This window comes from Seriola dumerili, unplaced genomic scaffold (genome assembly GCF_002260705.1).
Source record: "Seriola dumerili isolate Sdu_G_001 unplaced genomic scaffold, Sdu_1.0 BDQW01000052.1, whole genome shotgun sequence".
Taxonomy (NCBI): domain Eukaryota; kingdom Metazoa; phylum Chordata; class Actinopteri; order Carangiformes; family Carangidae; genus Seriola; species Seriola dumerili.
This window is the reverse complement of record NW_019174307.1, coordinates 16,262,588-16,283,188: the sequence shown is the minus strand read 5'-3', so window position 1 is coordinate 16,283,188 and position 20,601 is coordinate 16,262,588. Positions and strand designations below refer to the sequence as shown.

At 40.1% G+C, this 20,601-nt stretch overlaps 2 protein-coding genes across 2 annotated transcripts; both read right to left on the bottom strand.

Moving 5' to 3' along the window:
• Window positions 1-82: 82 nt before the first annotated feature.
• Window positions 83-2,409, bottom strand: LOC111218557 (protein jagunal homolog 1-A-like). Its single transcript, XM_022740912.1, has 3 exons — window positions 2,301-2,409; window positions 1,487-1,587; window positions 83-1,368 (listed from the first exon to the last, which is right to left on the bottom strand). Exons 2-3 carry the CDS (start codon window positions 1,573-1,575, stop codon window positions 906-908), a joined length of 552 nt encoding a protein of 183 aa, XP_022596633.1. The 5' UTR covers window positions 1,576-1,587; window positions 2,301-2,409; the 3' UTR covers window positions 83-905.
• Window positions 2,410-4,963: 2,554 nt separating this feature from the next.
• Window positions 4,964-7,476, bottom strand: col8a1 (collagen type VIII alpha 1 chain). The gene is made up of 2 exons (XM_022740946.1): window positions 7,182-7,476; window positions 4,964-6,891 (listed from the first exon to the last, which is right to left on the bottom strand). The coding sequence occupies exons 1-2, from the start codon at window positions 7,474-7,476 to the stop codon at window positions 4,964-4,966; spliced, it is 2,223 nt and encodes a 740-aa protein (XP_022596667.1).
• Between the last annotated feature and the right edge of the window lie 13,125 nt (window positions 7,477-20,601).

Genomic DNA, 20,601 nt, shown 5'->3' with positions numbered 1-20,601 from the left:
AGCCGCACACCATCTGACCAAAGTGCGGTGTGACTGACACACCTAATTATAAAGATAACAAACAAACACCAGTCATCAAAAGTTGAAGAGCATTCGTTTAATTTTATTTGGTTTACAATGCATATGTTATTCATGTGCACAGGCTGAATACACTGGCTTTCTGATGCTAAATAAAAATAACTGAAAACATAACTGACATTGTAAGAGGTAGACTTAATGAAGGAGAAAACAATCAGGACACCTGCAGCAATGGAAAACCACTTCCTAAACACATACACTGGCATTTTCTGAGCAAACTTTACAGAACTGTGCAATAGTTTTAGGCATTATAAAGTTAGGATGTTTTTAAAAACAGACTGACTGGATGATGTTGAGATCAGGCCACTCTGAGGGCCATACCATCTGTTGCATGACACCTTATAGACACCTCCCTGGTGGTACTGCATGATGGATAAGAATCTAAACATCAGAAGAGGTTAACATTTTTGCACAGGACTGTATATGTTGGAACAGTTCATGCCTTCACTCTGTTTTATGAGTATAAACACCTCTACATCTTTTCTGTTCAAATCATGGCAACATCTTTATAGGGATGACAACAATGATGTGGTCCTAAATGACCTCTTTTTCTGTTTGGAAAAAATCAGCAGCCCAGACTCAGTGATGGAGAGGGTACAAGGTGATTGAATTCCAATGACACTTGTCAATAATTGTGACAACAAAAAAAAACAGGTTTCAGCATAAATTGTACATCTTACTCCATCTTATATCTATCTGTGAGAGAACACTGGTTTCTACAGTATGTTATGATATTGATAACTGAATAAATAGACATGAATAAGTCTCATAACTCATTTTTAAATTAAAAAACACAGTTCAGCCCAGTCACAGCTTTCTTCACTCCATTATTTCTTCTTCTTCTCCTCTGTGGCACTGAACCATGAGTCTAACAGTTTTTTCATGTAATATAACTGCCAGGCATGCACTTGAACAGCAACCACCATGATGAGGTACATAACTGTCACTGCAGAAAAGCCAAAAATGAAGCGGTAGGCCTTTCCATGGCGGTAGAGCTGCTGTGCTACAGGAAACATCTCCATTCCACCATAAATAAGAGGTGCTACAGTGAACAGCCCTGCGCTGATCATGGATATGACCAGGTAACTGATATTGTTCTTTGGAAGTGACAGACTGCTGCAGAGCAGAGGAAGGAGACTGAGCAAGTAGGGGTACTCCCACTGGTATGGCATGGATACTGTGTCATGTGACACTAGGTTGAGGTGGCTGACAGTCACCTGTGCAGCAACCAGCAGCCAGATCAGAAGGTGGACCAAGTTTAACTTCCGTACCTCTGACTTCAGAGAAGCACTGCAAAATATAAAGCAGAATGTCAGGGTGTGTTGGAAATCCTTGAACATATATCTGCTATTTGTAGATAAAATTTACATTTAATGAGCAACATCAGAAACAGATCAAATTTACTTGCCTCATTTGGTAGTGTGGCGCCACCTTTTCTCTGTGTTTAAAGTGAGTACCATTGGTACCCTCAGCTCTAGGACCTACACGTGATGTCATGTTGAGAGAAACCTACTGACACACAAAAACCATCCTATTTCAGAAGCCAAAACCTGACAGAACATGAGCTGCTACTAACAATTATTAAACATTTTTAATTATGTTGTCTCTATCAGGAAATAGTGAAAAATGCCTATCACAATTTTCTAAAGCGCAGAGTGATGTCTCATATTGTTTGTTTTGTCAGCAGTTCAAAACCAAAAGATGAAAATATTCAATAACGTTTCATTTGCTATAACATGAGAGACAGAAAAGCACCAAATGCTCACCACCTTTGTCTTTTTTGCTTGAAAAATGAGTTAGATGATTAATCATTTAACAAAATAGCTGCCAGTTGTTTTTCAGTAAGTCATTTAATTGAAAATTTAACTAATTGTTTTGTTTGCAAGACAAAAAAGATGCTATCAGAGGAGAGAAAATCAAGTAAATAATGACACAAAATCGTCCATAATAAACCAGACTGTTGTCTAATTCTGACACCAAGGTGTTAAGTGTCATGCAAACTGACAATGACTAATTTCACCCAGATTATTTGGGCCGTTGGACCGGTTTGAAGTAGGTTAGTGCGTTAGCTGCTGTTGCTAAATAACCCAATTCAGCATATTTACCTTTGAACAAATACGTACTGTTTTTGTTAGGGTTAGCGTCGTTTTATCATAAGAAATGACAACAGAGTATGACACTAAACACGACGCTGCGAAATATAGATTACATATAAATCTTACCGCTGCGTGTTTCCTTACGTCTGATCAAATCCGTTGTTTAAATTTGGACTGATCTCACAAAAGATGTAACAAATGGATTGTAGCCAAAAGCTCAGCGCATGCGCTCAACCTCTTCAAACAGGAAGTCCCCCTCCTCCCCCTCCAACGCAGCATCAGCATCTCTCCTCTCATCACGATTTAAATCCTTTTCCTGGATGTTACTGTACCAGTCATTTAGAAGCAATTCTTTTTTGATTTTATCATATATATCATTTATCCATATTGGGTTTTTTCTCTTCAGATAAGATTGATTAGCTATACAAAAAACTGACACCTTCTTTAAGACAAAAAAATCCATGAAATCACAGCCTATTAGATGGATGGATCAATGTTGAAAAAACAAACAGGTTTTTTGGAAGTGTCAACCAGAACAGATGCGACCCGACAATCCTGTAATCCAGCCACGTGCCTCAAAGCGCTTAGGGGACTCTTTTGTGCCATCAGTCATCAGACTCCACAACATCACAGCACCACCTACCATTATTGTATCTATCATTCCTATTTTATTTTTATCTTATTTTTTATCTTAAACATTTTTCAGTAATTGGCTTTTCTCGCACTTTTTCATGGATAAGCCCCCACATTGAATTTTTAGTTGATATACCAGCCTCTTTCAAAAGAGTTTCCCTTCTGGGAGCTTAGAAAGAAGATGTCAACAATTTCTTTTTAATTAAACAATTTTTATTTAGAAAAAACAACATAGACAATAATAACAAACATGAAACATTAAGACATAAATTCATTGGTTACACTGAAAATATTAGCACCACGATTAAAAAGAGAAATATTTGTTTTTCCTTTAAAACTATGTGTGCTTGATGTTCATTTTAAAGCATGTAAGTGATCAGCAGATAAAATAATAAATTATTGACATAATTGTTATTAAGAATTGCTGAAACATTGAACACCTTCTTTGAGTCCATTCATTGTAGGGCAATTTTATATGTGTTCTCCACAAACCTGGCAGCAAGACATACTGAATGAAGTGCACAATGGATACTATGGAACCTAATTTAGTTATCTCACCTCTAAACAAATCATACAAGAGGAACTAGTTAAATACCAAGTCCCGCTGTTTAAGAGTTTCATTTCAAAAGTATAATCCTTCACATATGACACTTCCTTACAGTATTACACTGCCATTACAACTACAAAAGGATTATGTATGATGGTTTTCTAATTTGAAATCAACGTTTACAAACAAGTTACAGAATATTAACAGTTGAATCTTAAATTACATCAGCCAGGTGACAAGTTGCTTTGAAAAGAAACTAATCAAATGTAGAGTCACTGTACATAACATTCCATTGTAGTAATAACTGTACAATTGTTCATGTTCACAGATCAGCATCTGTCACCTACACCTGTATAATACTACGGCTTGGTTAGTGACACAAGTATTGTATTTTCTGTATATTGTGGTGTTAAATTTAGTGAAAGGAGTGGTTTTCATAGTTCAGGGGATAATAGTGTGTTTGTTTGACCATTGAGTTTTAGCATAAAAGTTTCTATACAGCACTACACCCATAAACCTATATGCAAACATTAAAACATAAAATGAATAATACATTCTTACTCTTTGATTCTCACTCATGGGAGCAATTGTCAGTCAGCAACACACTTGCTTCGGTAACATTTCATGTGTGATTACTTAATTTTGATCTTATTTTTTCTGTGCTCCCTCAAGTGAGCACATTAATTACCATTATTACTGAATCACCAATAACAGTTGTCCCTGTTGTATGTAACACACCTTAAGTGAAAGCTATTTAGGTTGCTCCCACCCATATTTTGTAAGTTTAATTTTTTTTTGGTAATACAATGGGGAGCTTGGAAGATGGATCCTTTAAAAATCTGAATTAGAGTGTATACAATTAACCTTTCTCCAAAACTCAGTCATTTGCAGGTCACAGAACCAGAAATGTGTTTACCTCACAAACACATACAAACTGCTGCCATGTAGACCTGTTAATGATCTGCATTGTCATTCTCTCTTGTCATTTTACATATTTGCTGTTATCAATTGAGAGATATAGACTATATTTATACAAAGGTATGCATGCAAAAATAAAAATTTCCTACCAGAATGTCTTCATGTTTTCTACCGTATTTCACATTCTTAGCACATGGGGTAGCTGCCAGTTTTGAAGAGGTCCAGGGACAAAATTTGACACTGTTGCAACAGTCTAACTAGAATTGTATGGTTTATTTTTTATCTTCTTTTGTATACACTTCACACATTCCCTTCATGTGTTTGCACCTGATAACAAATTGCACTTTTTTTTTCACTCTTATGTATGAAAATACATCTGGAGCCATCTTTAGGTGTTCTTTGAATGTCTTTTTCTCCATGCTGTAAAATAATAAATCTTTACTCTCCCAATTAAACAGCTATAAGGGTTTATAGTATAAAAACTGCTGTACATACAGACTGTCATACTTAATATTTTCCTTGAAATATTTTATCTTGTCCTCTCTTCTCTGGTGATGATCAACAGTTTGTTGACTTTCCATTAAAAAAGACTGCTCAGTCTAAGGTAACTTATGATCATATTTTATATTATACAAAAATATGCTCCCATTTTGTTCTCACTGAAGCCTCTCTCTCCCTGCAGTTTGTGGTTTTACATTGGATACAACAAGTACCCGGAAAAGGAGGAGTGCACGTACTGCCCAGCATAAAGTCCTGAGGCTTGATCTGAGGGCAGCTGAAGGTACACAGTGTCTCCAGGTTGTAGAGGTAATACTGCACTCCCTGATGCTTGGTCTAGAAAACCCTTTTTGTATTCATCATATGTATACATCACTGGCTCATTGTTCCTCATCAAACCCACCCAAACATTAGCTCCTTTGCAGTGGATGTGGTAGGCAAAGTAATAAATTCCAGGCATGTCACAGGTGAAAATTCCTGTCTGGGGGTTGTAGTTTTGGCGACCGTTGTACAAGAGCTTGTCAAAGACAACTGGAGTGCCCACAGGTGGAAAGGGAGTTGTTGCTACAGCTGTGAACGCTGGCATTTCCAACCCATTGGCACCCATTACTTCTGCACCATTGCCTCCATACTTGCCCTTCTTACCATAACTACCAGCCTTAACACCATCTAGTCCAGGACCCATTTCAGAGAGTACTCCAGCCATATCAGGAGACAGACCGGGTGATCCAGGTGGGCCAGGTGGTCCAGGCTGACCTGGTTGCCCTGGGGGTCCTGATAGGCCCTCTTTTCCTGGTGGTCCCATAGGACCAGGAAGACCGGGATTGCCCTCACCTGCAATACCTGGCAGACCAGGTGGACCACTATCTCCTTTTGGCCCAGGAAGACCAGGAGGCCCAAATGGTCCTGCTGTGCCATCCATTCCTGGGATTCCTTTAGGACCTTGAGGTCCCACATTACCAGGTAATCCACCTTGTCCTTTTGGCCCTGGAAGTCCTGGAGGACCAGGGGTACCAGGAAGACCTTTATGCCCACCATCTCCTTTGGCACCACTTGGTCCTGGAGGACCTCTTGGCCCTGGCTCTCCACGGTCTCCAGGCAGACCATCCTTACCAGGTATCCCAGGAGGACCTGTGTCACCCTTGGCTCCATCAAGCCCTTTAGGCCCTCCTTCTCCACAGTCTCCTTTGGGGCCAGGTGCACCTAAACCTCCTGGGGCTCCCATAGGCCCTGGAGGACCTGGTGTACCATTTGGTCCAGGGGGTCCAAGCATACCGGGAAGTCCTCCGTGGCCCTTATCTCCTTTTGGTCCTGGATGTCCAGGTGGCCCACCCATACCTTTATCACCCTTTGGTCCTGGGAGTCCTGGTTTACCAAATCCAGGCAGTCCTGGCTTTCCTGGCAGACCTGGTGGTCCTGGATGACCTTTTGCACCTGGCATGCCTGGCTGTCCTGGCAGACCGTTTTGACCTGGCTTTCCTTGACCAGGTAGTCCTGGTGGACCAGGCTGTCCTCCTTCACCGGGTACCCCAGCTGGCCCTTGCTCTCCAGGATGACCTTTCTCTCCTGGTGGCCCATGTGGGCCTGGTGCCCCATTCAATCCAGGTTTTCCAAAACCAGGCAGTCCTCTTGGACCAGCTGGTCCTGGGGGCCCTGGGAGCCCTTTGTGACCAGGTTGTCCTGGCTGCCCCATCCCTTTATCTCCTTTGGGTCCTGGTAATCCTGGTAGCCCCGGCAGACCTTTGTGACCTGGCTCTCCTTTTGGCCCTGGTTGGCCTGGTAAACCCTGCACCCCTGGTTTACCTATTCCTGGTAGCCCAGGTGGTCCTGGGGGACCTTGAGGTCCTGGCTGTCCAGATGGCCCTTCCTCACCCCTTGGGCCCATTTCTCCTTGTGGCCCTGCCTCACCATTTCCTCCTGCATTGCCTGGCAGTCCTGGCAAACCTGGTTTCCCCACAGCAGGCACTCCCGGTGGACCAGGAGGTCCAGGTCGTCCCATGGGTCCTGGCTGTCCATTTCCTGGAGGTCCAGGAGGTCCTGGAGGTCCCTCTGGTCCAGGTGGCCCAGCTGGGCCTGGTTCCCCTTGAGGAATTCCCTCAGCTCCACTGGGGATTGTCTGACCTGTGACAAATGAGAAACATTAAACTAGAAATCATGAAATTGACAATACATGGACAAAGTTTTGGTTATCAAGTTGCCAAAGTTGCCAGTTGGTTGTAGAAAATACTTTCTATAAATGTTTCTTTTCTGGCACTTGAGGAAACAACAAATACAAATAAATTATTTACTATATGCTATGAAAAATAAAGAAATGTTTGTGGCCTTGGCATGTTTTAGTAGGTCATGTCATATTTGTTCAAGAACTGAATGTAAATGTTCATGGAAGATTCTTGGTTAGTGAACTTTCTCACCTTTGTCTTGACCACCATTATATCCGGCCCCTTTACGAGCATTTTCTTTGCCCTTGTGCATGGGCATCTGGGGTAGCTCCTTTCTATAATGGGGATACTGCATATAGGGCACTTCTTTGCCAAGGTACTGTTGCTGGGTAAAGCCATCTTTGCCCATCCCCATGTGTTGGAATTGCTGTACTGGCTGGTATTGCTGAGGGTGTTGCTTGTGTGCGTAGTATGCCCCACCACTCACACAAGTAAGTACTACAAATTGTAGCAGTGTCAGAAAGAGGGGGGCAGGGAGGGGAGGCATGGCCAGGGCCTGAATGGAAGGTAGAGAAGACAAGATATGAGGCAGGGGTGTATCTCTTTGTAAATCCTGTATGTTAGTAAGTACATCAAACATTACTGTGGTAACAGTTTAGAACTTCTTGAAAGATAATAAGTGCCTTCAAGTGAACATCCTCATTTGCACAGTGAAGGCTGTTGCAGGCCACACTCTGTCTCCCTCAGCTGTCTATACATTGGAACTAAACATTGCACATTGCTCTTGTGAACAGTGGTTTCTGTTCAGTGTGTGTCACCTATGTAATATTGTCATAGGCAGACAAGAATCAAAAGGTTTTTCAGTTCTTTTTTTCTCAACTCTGTTCAGCATTCATAAATATAAACAAAATAGATTTAATGAGTATCTGGGATGGTTTAGTGTATTCCATTGGCAACTGACTGAAGCATTTCTCCTACTATGAACTACTTATTCTACTATTCTATAAAACCACCAAAAACAGTATAACCTACAGGAAACCATTAACAATTTACATAACAAAACAAAACAAAAAAAGTTGTTTATGTTTTAAAGCCTAAATGACATTTATTGGTCAGACCACTTAACTTCATTGTTATTTCCTTCAGTACCTTTCTAAACACATATGAATGGGGGTAATAGGTAAGTGCCAAACAAACATCAACAATAAAAATGACAACAGCAACAACAAAAGTAAATTTGGCAAATTTTAAACATCACAATTGGCAGGGCTGAAATTGCTCCAACTTTGTATATATTTCGGACTGAACTATCAGTCCTTTCCTGTATAGCTCTACTAATGAAAAGCACAATCACATGGACTTGAATAGGACAGGAATATGAACTTCAGGAAATCTTCTTGGGAATAACCTCTCAGACATGTCTCTAATTGCCTTTGTTCTAAATCTGACATCCTCTAACTCCTAACTAAGATGGTGCAGAAAAATTAAATGACTGTATGCAGGCTTTTGATTATGTGTTCTGCAGCAAATTTTGCCAAATTTTCTGATGTACAAATGTGTTCAAGTAACAATATAACGCAATAGTGTCCTTTTGCTTATTTATGGTCTTTATTGATTGAACTGCCTATGTTTTATGCCTACTGGCTCTGTACTTTCATATTTTAGTGATTTCAACTTTGGCTGAGTCTAAGGTAAAATGTGTATGGTAAGCATGGTAAGCAGTGGTATGCAATTTATGCCGTTTAAACCTGGCTCTAAAATTATACACGAGACAAATGACAATGTGTCACTCTCAAAGACTGGGCTGGGGTAAGCTGCATTTACCACAAGGGTCCACAAGAGGGCACTATACTAAATGTAAAAAAAAAAATTTCATTTTCCCACTGATGTTCAATTGCTGGGCTGAAACTTTGGTGGTGCTATGATTAATCTTTTCTGATATCTGCGTTTCCAATAATGCACTGCACCTTCACAGAGGTAAGGTGTGCAGTCCTGTGGTTGTAACATACTGATGTGCACATTATTACAAGGTATACAGATATTTTTGTCAAAGGACAGTTAGGACAATGTACATGACAAAGAAGATTTATATAGCCTGAATTGTAAAATGAACATGATGTGTGGAGACATTAAAATAAGAACATTTGTATGAACATGCATTCATTTCTTGACACTTAAGCTTTTTATTTTTTTATTTTTTTAAGTTTTACAAGTGTGTGAAGTATTTTTGCCACCTCCTAGCTAACTCACTGGTGTGTACACCACTTCCAATGGTATTAATAAGGGCATTCTTGTCGTTCCTGCATTACTGCAATGGATTCAGTCAGGCATCTGTCCAACAAATAAATCCCAAGAAAATGAAAATCCCCATAAATGGCATTAAAAGTAAAGTAAGAAGATGACACAGGAAAGTGCCTAGTAATTGCAATAACTTAGTAAGAAATATCTAGAGTAGGTGCATGTCAGGACTACAAGCAACACACATCCAATGTCAAACCTCAAAACAAGACTTTCTCTCAGCTCAAAACTCGTGAGGAGGAACCCACTCATGTGACAGTGCCTGTCTGATGTCTCTCATTTTGGCCAGCATTCAGACATCTGGTCCAGCAAGTACATTTCTGAGAGAAGAGAGTTGTCATCCTTCTAAGCAGTTCAGACAAGCTATTTATTTCTTACTTGCATTATTTAACCCCTGAGCTGTCTGCTTTAAATAGTCAGTAAAAGAGAGAAGCAAAGAGGTTTTCTTTGGCTCCACAACCCATGAATAAAAATCCCAGCTGCTCCTCTGAGTGTCTGCGTGTGTTATTAGGTCATTCTTCCCAACTACCATATCCAGCTCAGCCATAATCGACTCATCTCCCACCACACTCCCTGCCCAGGTTCAACTGCGATTCCAGTCATAGTTTATTACAGCCAACTCATCTGTAGCTTTTCTAATTCACATCCTAAACAACATCCTTACTGTCCACTCCATCACTGACTCCTTGGATCTTTTCCGCCCTTTCACCTTTTCTCAGTCGACTGCTGATTTTGACATGGCTGTGCCACTGTCTCCCCCAATGAGAGCTGGCCTTTGAAGGAAGCCCACCTAGTTTCCACAACGACAGAGGCCAGACATGCCAAAGAGTCCGGAGGAATGCTGCCGATTTTTCCCAACAAGAACTGGAACCTATTTTTGACCACCGAGCGGAAGCTGTGGCCTGTTCCCAGCACCCTGATCAGCTCTATGAATCTGTGAGGTCTGCAGACAATAAACAGAAGTGGAGGAATGGCCAGTAAAGTTGATCTCTGTGTGAGACAGGCCAACCCTAGCATTAAACCTTTTCCCATTGTGTTTGTGAGGCTGCATTAAGGTTCCCAGGCTGCTGAAACGGACATTATACAGGACAACAATGACTAACAAAGACAGTGAGATAATGGAAATATGTGCGGAGAGGGGAGAAGATGTGTACTGTTTTGTTAAGAGTCTAGCATTAAAACATTTCACATTAGCACTTTAATCTTTTAGAATTGGTTTGTCTTTTACAACAAAGAACGTTGATAGTTCCTTACAAAAGGTGACACTTTGTACTTGTACGCACTACATACTCTCAGGTACTGTAAATGAAAGACTTGTGAAGAGTGGAGACTGGATGTGGGGGGTCGGTGAAAGAGGTGCATTGATCCTGAGACATTTGTCAGGTTAAAATAATCAGACATGTCTGACAACTAATACTTAGAGGTGAGAAAGCCATCATAAGTGTTTCAAGACCCTGAGTGTGTTTTGAGGTTTTGTGAAAAATGTGCAGACTTTCATCCACTATCAAATGAAAAACTCACTCTCCTCTACTTTCCACAACGGGATGAAGAAGTTTTTATGGCATACATGCAGCTGAATGAATTGATTACACCAAAATTCATATTTCATCACTTTTGACATTCTCATAACAAGACCACCTTACAAACACTTAACCATTGTCATTTTAGACATTTAGACCATCTGTATCACATTCTAATGTAATGTAATGACTAATGTATCTAATGTAAATATGCTTATTTCTTGTTTTTTAGCTTATTAGAGAGATGGCAGGGTGTTTGGTGATATAGTTCTGATGTATAATGTGTATCTATCCAGACAAGAAAATGTGACGGTTTTACTACGTTTTAGGAACGTCCCAGCTCAGTGTTGGTATGTGTGTGTGCATAGGTGTCTTTAAAAGGGGTGGAAATATTCTAACAAAATTTGCAACTACAGATCAGAGGGACCCGCACAACGAAGGTCTGTTCAGTGTCACATAGCAACGCCATAACATTGTCATGGTGACCACAGAGTGATGGAAACACCTTGCGTCTTTACCTGGTGTGCTTTTCTCCAACACATTATTCTACATAAGTGTTGCCTCCCGAGTGACTTGTTCATACAGTAGAGCCACTTTCAGACTCTGACATAAACATTGACCAGCAATTTCCAAGTTAAGTTGTTATTACAGAAAACAGAAAGAGAGAAGGGTACAACAAAGTGACTATAAAGAAGTCTGTTATACCCATTACATTTATTTTCAAGCACTAGTGTCATCCCTCCATCTATATTCATGCCTATGGCAGACATGAAGTCACATATAAATGTGCGACAGCTGTGAGAAGTTTTGATGGCATGAGTAGCGTGTTGTGAGCGGTTTCTCACATTTGCAAGATTTACAGTTTAATTTTTCACACAGAAGTGTGAAACAGTTTGTCTCCCTCAATGAGGATTCTCTGAGAAGCAGTCATTTGTAACAGTAACTAAACATGAACAGAAACCATGTTCTACATTTTCATACCAGGCAGATTTCACCAGTATATCATTCAGTTCACACCCTTCCCATACTAGCTTGTTAATATAACAGGAAAAGACACACGCACAGTTGAAAAAATACTGAGAGAACTGTAGACAAATGCACAAACATGCACAACATCCTGTGCAATGGACACATATTTTCAAAAACGGATCATAACTGGGATCATTTTAAAGTCAACTTGAAACAGTGAAGAGTAATGTATTCATGCCTAATCAAGTGATTTCCTCTAAATTAATGGTATATTTATTATCATTTCTATGGTACAATAATCACCTGTGTCTTGTATAATTACATATTTATATTTATTGCACTATATAGGACTGAAAGTCTACATCCATGCCAGCGGCTCTGTGAAGCAGTACTTGTGTTTACCATGTTCACCATCTTGGTTTAGTGTGTTATCATGTTAATAGTTGCTTATTAGTGCTAAACACAAAGTACAGTTGAGGCTGATGGGGATGCCATTAGTTTTTTAAGTGTTTGGTCATAAACCAAAGTATTGGACAAATTGGACAAAAAGTTATTACAATTCAGTGGGTGAACATGAATGTCTGTTTATCGTAGTCTGTGAGAGGTGGTGGTGCTGGATGAAACTCACCAAAGTCCCAAGGATTCATCCCCTGGGAATCATGGTTGTATGTACAAAATTTCATAGCAGTAGTAGTTGTTGAGATATTTCAACTTGGACATAAGGGGTAAACCATGCTGCCAGCACGGCTCAAAAAGCCCATGTAGAACAACTTTATCACATTTGCTCACGCTGGGAATGCTATGAAAAGTGCTGATTGTTAAAAAAAAACATTATAATTGTTTGTATCTATCACTATAAAAAACATTTTCATTTACTTTTTCACACTCACAACATCCCATCCTGTAATTCAAATTTGACCTGACACATTTACCATTAGACAACAACCCAAGGGGACAAAGAGGTACAAATATCTGTGGTTCAAACCCAAATTTTTCAACATCTGCTGCCAAAATCATGTGTGGCGGGTCATACACCACTGAGCTCTCAGCATGTCCCGTCTGGCCCAGACAGCCTCAAAAATAAGCAAACCTGAAAGCAGTCTACACTGTATGTCTATGTGTCATGTGTGTATGAACGCGTATGTATGTGCCTCTGTTTCCTCGACTACTTCCAGATGTCCATCTTTTTGACATTTTACATAAACCAAACACAGCAAACTGTCCATCAGGTGTGCGACGTGAGAGGACTCATGGGTATCATATGTCTGTAAGCTGTATTGTTTTTTTTGCTGAATCAACTTTCAGCCGGCGGAAGCTGAGGTGTTACTGCAGTTTATACAAGCTGCAATCTCCATAATGTCATTAAAACCGCCACAGCTGTGCCACCCCATGAACAAATGTGTGAAGAAAGAATAAGGATATCAAAACTACAGAACACTGGAAAAAAATTCCTCAAACATCGTGGAAGAATGTGTTTTTAGCTCATTACAAAAAGAGAAAAAATTACTTCATTTTATTCAAGAAAGCTACTGAGATAAGTTAATTTGCTTTGAATTACCTTTCAATGCTTGTAGTGTCAGGACTACCACTGAACATAATACTTAGGTGGTAATTATATTGTGTAACAGTGATCTCTGGAGTGCAGTGTCACCTGAATAATTTCATACATATTGTAAACATATTGTAAATAAAGTAAATGTAATTCATGTCTTTTTAAATTGGTGTAATTTCCATCATACACGTCAGAACTCAACAATGTGGGTCAGGAAGAAGTACACATAATGGTTGAGTGAATTCTGGCCGATTTTTCACTCAGGAAACACAACTGCGTCTGGTGCCCTGGATTTGTATTGCTCATGCTCACACACGCACACGAACGAGCGTGCGCACGCACACACACACACACACACACACACACACACACACACACACACACACACACACACACACACACACGCGCGCAAACGCACTTTAGCTTACACAAACTGATGCACACACAGTGTGTCAGCTGATGGGACATGACTACCGAATAAACACAACTAAGCAGTGTGCCACGTTCAAGCACTTTTTAATCTCTGGAAATATAACCTGTTTATACTGTGTTCACGTCTCCAGACACATCTGTCTATTCTCTCTCCTCTGTCAGATACAGACGGCTCTCTTCCCACAGTGTCCCTTTCTCCCTATGTCTCAGTGTGAACAGAGCCATGTCTGTTCTTCACCATCTTCACCCTCTGCCTCATTTCTCTCCTCTCTGTCTCCATCTGTCTGTTTGCCCTCACTGGCCTTTTTCTCACTTTGGAAACATCCCGGTTCAGTGACCTGGAGCCACTCAGTGACCTTGCAGACTGCAGTGGAGGTCAGAGGGCAAGACAGCATGTCTCTTTAATCCACCTTGCTAACAGAGTAGAGAAAAGAACTACAGCAAAGTCCAGAGGTGATGAGATGCAGGAGGTATTGATTAAATTTGGGCAAAGATTTGAGGTTGGATCATCTTATGTGAACATTTTGCTTGTGCTATATTTTTGTGTGTGTAGAAAGACAGCATTGCAAAAGCAGAAATAGTCACTTATTCAACCAAGTTAGGTCTTACATAAACTCTAGTTTCTCCTGCTGACAGGAGGCCTGACCAAAAACTAGTGTTTAAATCCCACAGAACATGTTTGTCAAACCACTCTGCCTTCCTCCCTGTGCTGCAAACCATTTACAAATTCATACTTAAGCCAGCTGTACCCGTGCACTCAATCTTGGTAAGTGTCCTGACATTGTGGTTTCTCAGTGAAAGGGAAAAACATTTGCAGCTCCTCGGCTCCCTTAACGCAGCTTTTATCACAAAGCACACCTCGTAAAATTAACACCTCTTCAAGTCACGCTACAAACGTCCCCGTTCAAACAAACTTCGTACACACACGTACACAGCTGTGCAGCTAAATGACCAAAGTGTTTACTTCTTTCCCTCTCCTTTACCCTACCATCATTCTTGGTTTTCATTGGGCCTTTTTGTCCCTTTTTGTCCTGCACATTCCTAAAGTTTGTTGAATAATGTATACAGGGAGGTGCAATGTTGTATATACACACACACACACACACACACACACACACACACACACACACACACACACACACACACACACTTTACACAAAGTTTACCTCTTGTGCATAGAACCATCCATATCTAAGGCCTTTTTTTGTAGTAACACTTACACAATCTAAGGTCAATGCAGGTCCAATACATCAACTTTACAGTATGAAGAGAGAAAGAAACCGAATGTGCAGAAATGAGAGAGAAAGGAAGAATTTGTAATCAATAGAAAAAAGGCTTGTTTAATAGATTTTATTTTTATGTGGTGTAATGTGTCAGACTACAATAAAACTTGCAGATACCACATGCATTGATGCCACATACTAACACCAAAGTGCATCAAAATATTTCATTAAAATTTTCATTCATGGACATGCAACTAAAGGACTGTAGTTTCTGTAAAAGGATTGAGTTGCATGGATATGGAATCATATGAATGGCCAGCAACAGTCCTGAAAACCCACATTGCCTTGTGAACATTTATGTTTTAGTAACTAGTACAAATCATATCTCAGCTGTAGCCTCATAGCAACAGGCCTGAAAACCTACATTTGCTCAGGCTTTTGAGCCCTCAGATGATTCCTCAGGTTGCACACTCCTCCTAAAAGTATGACCAAGAGGAGTTGTACTGAATAAAAATCAAGTGATGAAGATTTTATCTTGTAGCAAGTGACTCATTTAAAAGTTGCTGTGACGGATGAGGCCCCAAACTGAGGAGCATTCTCAGAGAAAGAGCATCACAAAGCAAATCAGGACAGAGAGACAGAGCTGCTCAGAGCCAAAGACCACGTTTGCTCTGCAGTCTCTTCTCACCAAACTGCTGGTCTTGCCCCAGTCACATACATCTGACAGTTTGGCTTCAGCTTTCTGCATGTACACGCTCATACACATGCACACAAAACATTTGAATGTATATTTGCCTTCAGCAGAGGCTTTCTCTTACAGAGGGATGTACAGCACACACTTCAGCTCTCTGAAGCCCTGGAGAAATCAGCCTAACTATAGGGATGCTGTACATGCAGCTGCCTGACAAAACCCCACTGCTGCTGTGGACATGTTCCCTGAAGGACGAGGGTGTACAGAGATGATGCTAACTCCATAGCTAAAGGCCAGATTTGTGAGGCCTATCAAATCCTACAGCAGCCCAAAACAGCTATGACTGACACTTCATTTTATTTCTGTTACGAAGAACACACATATGATTTTGGACTAGAAATAAGAATTATGTATATCAATTAAAATTTATTTTCATTGATATATTTATATTGGCGCTTTCGTTTAAAACGTTGATCAAATCTGAAATTGGAACTATGTTAAAATAGTGGGGAAGGGGGCATTTTGAATTCTGCAATGAGTCGCTCTGTGATCAACAATTCAACCAGTCAAACTCAAATAATTTCACTATGCATTCCTGCAAAATTACAGTTAGAATTAAAGCAGACTAAGTTTACTTGTTAGAAGATCTATTGGATGGTTAGTATGTAATGAAACAACACTGGAAACTAAGTCACAGAATGCTCAAACAACTCATTAAAGGCAATAAAACAAAACTTTCATGAAAAAGAAAAAGAAAATGCTTGTATCAATCACAAATGAACTGCTATCATCGGTTAAAATCAAATGCCTGTGAAACACTTGATATTGTGAGAATATAGCAGTGCTTACCTTTGTGAGTGGCCGTTTATGGGGAAATAATCACTGCAGTCAGACTAACAGACAGAATAGCAGGCAGACAGAAACCACACAGAGGGGACCCTGGGATATGTGCTCATAACAGGCGCACACCTTGTGGACACAGCTTATATCTGCTGGAAGGTGGAGCCACCCCGGTTGGTGGGAGAGAGAGAGGAAGAGAGAGAGAGAGAGGAAGGGAGGGATGGGGACTTGACTGAGAATAAATATAATTCCCAAAAATGTTATGCCATAATTTATAGTGGCAAAACATGCTCACATCCCCCTGCTGAGCGCCCACAATGGATGACAATGATAAAGAGGAATGTTTCCCTCATTAATGTTGTGATATACTGGCCACTGAATGCAATAAAAAGCAGATTAAATCATTAACCTTGTGTATGAGTCCAGACACACTGGAGCTGGTTGTTCAAGATCACCTGTCCTGGCACACACCTGGTAAAAAACCATCTCAAACTGCCAAGGATGCATACATACACACACCTGAGATCATAATTAAGTATTTCCAGGGACTATATTTACCATATGTGAACTATTGCATGTAAAGACATTATAGCACTTGTACAATTAAAATTTTACTCAGAGGGGAGAGGTAACTAAATATATGTATTATGAAAGTGACAATGGTACCTCAAGTATTCATTTTTGTAAGTTATACTTTTAATCCTCCAAATTATATTATATTATTACATTTGTCTGACAGCTATGGTCCCACAGTACATATATATGTAATAATATAAATATAATAGTTGGCTGTACTTAATTTATAACATAATTATTATTTATTAATAATTATAATTATATCATCATTATAATCTAACAATTAAGGTTTAAAAATAGGCAACAAACTATGGAAACATGATCCTTTGCTGCAGTTAGACAAATCTAACAGTATAGTGTTATTAGAGTTGGCGCCACCTTGACCAATACAGCATCAAAGTAGAGATTATACATTAATATATCAATAATTCAAATTTTTCTGAAGTGACAACCTTTCATTGTTCTGGCACATTTCATTTTGAAACTTAACTATATTTTAATTCAAATACTAATACCCTAAAATTAATTAGATCAAATGGGAATGCAACACTTGAACAATATATACAATAAATTTATTGCGGTATTACTTATTTAGTTTTCTAAGTAAATTATTTAAGCACTTGTTCTACCGCTGAAACATACAAAAAGTCTATTTTGCCATGATTTTTTTCCCAATCATGCGAGGATCACCACCAGTGTAAATTTGACATGTGTTTAAAAGCAGAGGGAAAAATAACATTCTTGATTTCACACCTATTTTAGCAAGAGGGTGAAAACTTTAGTCAGAATTAAACGTGGTGAAAAGCTGTCTGATGAGCAGCATTGAGTCACAGCCACAGACTGAAAACAATCTTTCTCTCAGAGGTTCTTTGTTGGTCTGTGACGACAGATACTTTCCAGGGCAGTTTTGACACCTGTGTACAACAACTTCGTAACTGTGACGTCCTGTCACCTAACTATACATAGTATGAACAGTATTGTACCTGTGCTATGTCTGTGTCTTCTCTTTTATTTCCTTTGCGTAAATCACTGCACTCTTTGCTCTTGGGATTTTAGTTGCAGAACAGAGGCCAGCAGTGTGTCCTGGATGAGGGTCGTGGTTAAGGGTGGCTTAATGTGCGTGAGTATGAGAGATAGTGGATGCGTGCAGTTCCAAAGTGACACAGTGGCGTAAAAGGGTGGATGCCTTGCTGTATCTCCAACAGCCAGGTGTCAGCTTAGTCAGCTTACCAGTCTTTGGCGTCATATGGTAGCTGAGGACTGTCAGCCTCAATGATGGTCTCAGCAGGATCAAACATTTTTACTGCTATGTCGAGTTTATACGACAAACCAAAAACATTAGACTAATAAAATTGTATCGTCTTATATCCGTGTGAAAACGCTCTAATGAAATCATCCTTCATTAATGAGGTAATCATTTTAAAGTCATCATGTTAGCTTCAATGCTACGGTGTTTGTAAATGTAACGTAACGTACAACCTAAAGTCCAAATACTCTAATGCAGTTTTCATCTCTAAGGGGCATAGCTTGTAATTGTTCTCCACCCGCCCACTCAAACACAAAACTCATATAAATGCAATGAATGCACCACACACACACACACACACACACACACACACACACACACACACACACACACACACACGCACACACTTTGAGCTGCGGTGTGAAAGGTACACGATAGCCAGGGTGTAATGAGTTGTGTGTGTTTGCCCTTGTGCTTCAAATCTCTTCCTGTTCCATTAATGAAGCCTCAATGGGCCTCACAACTGCCTCTCACCATCCAGCCTGCACCTGCTCTACTGTATGCTGCAGCATGTGAAAGCAGGTCCTGAGCACTGCTTCAGTGCTGTTATTTCAATGCTGCAAAGTCCTCTTCTTTGACTCATGTCATCTTATCATTCAGTTTGTTCTTCTACCAGAAAGGGTCCACAAATTAAAGCTGCACTAATCATTATTTTTATATCAACAATGGAAGAAGTTACTGTATGTAATGTGAAAGGAGTTGCTTATAGTAGTGAACCTACAAATAATTATCATCCTATTATACAGTCTCTTCAACTCTGCTGAGTTAACCTTTTTAACCTTGTTTCCAGCAGCAGCAGGCAGCTGTTTTCAGAATAAAAGCTCTGATAAACCCACTGTCCACAACCTGTCCTGCTACAAACAGCAACCACACAAAGTAAGCAACCAGCTGATGAAAACAGTGAAGCATTCAGCAGGTAAGGAGTTGGTGGAGACCAAAACAGAGCTAAAACGAGTTACTATTATACTCTGGCATTCACCACATGACTCAATAAGAATTCAAATGTTGCTCTGTGTCTGCTGGATGTGCAAATAAGTGACTGTTTCCCAACATGTTTGCCATATCAGCTTTAACAGGTGATAATATATCAATGTTATGTTTTCAGCTTGTTGCATTGCCCCAAAGTGTCGCACATGGCTGCAGTCTTGGGATTAGAAACACAAGTGAGTCTTCATGAGAAGTAGGCGGACGCATGAAGCTCTTCGCTCCTGTGTTAGACATATAGTGAGTGGGAATAACCCAGAATCTACACACATACACGATTAACAACATATTTCGTGTGCACGTATCCAAACAAAGAATTGCATGCAGTATATAAGATAGAGTGTCTTTGTTTTCCCACCAGCTGGCACGTCTCCTCTGTGCCTTGAGAAAGTTTATGATGCGTATTATGCATGACATTGTCCAGAGCCCCTGATGAGAGTTACACTAGGTATTTGTGTTTTAGCCTAAGCGTTCCAGTGGCGAACCACTTACAGGCTGAGAAAAAACACTTGTTTGGTCATACTATAAATACTACGTATTAATAGTACAAACAGTTAGATGGCAGACAGAATGGCATTTAGGCAGAAGATGTAGTATGCTTGTCAGTGTGGGGAAATGTGCTGAAGTTTTCTTATTAGTATTTGTAACTTACAGAGCAATCTGTGCCCAGTCTGTCATTTATCACTGTCTATCTATTGCTCATGGTCTCCAACTTTCACACACTATTTTCTATGACCTCTGCTCCTCAAACTGTGCATGCTTGTGTTTTGTGAATGAATGCACATGTTGTCCAAAGGCCTACGGGGTCCCAGCAAGCTTCAGTGCAGCACGACGACTATAGATGTATTTCTAAATATTTGCACTGCTTTGAGTTTACATTTTACAGTCATAAAGCGGAGACAATCAGCCCAGCACCACAGTAACTCTCTGTTAAGAATCTGTTTTTAACAGTGTAAGATGAGTTTGAGTTGCGGTCCCATAGTGCTGTCACATTTTCAGATGAGTTTACGGCATCTGAGTTTGTAAGTCGTCCACATTCCTTACTCTGTCCCTCTTCACCATGAGGCAATCTTGGAATTTGCAGTGCAAACAAAAGTAAACATCTGAAAGTGTCCATGTCACCTCACCCGTAGGGACAGAGAGCTGTGGAATTTAGCTCTGCTGGAAACCACCCAAAAATACTAGTGATTTGTTAATCAATCAGTGCCATCAACATGGGAATGCCAGTCTTCATAATACCTTCCTTGTCAGTAATCAAACTGCTGTTTTCCTTTTTTTTAA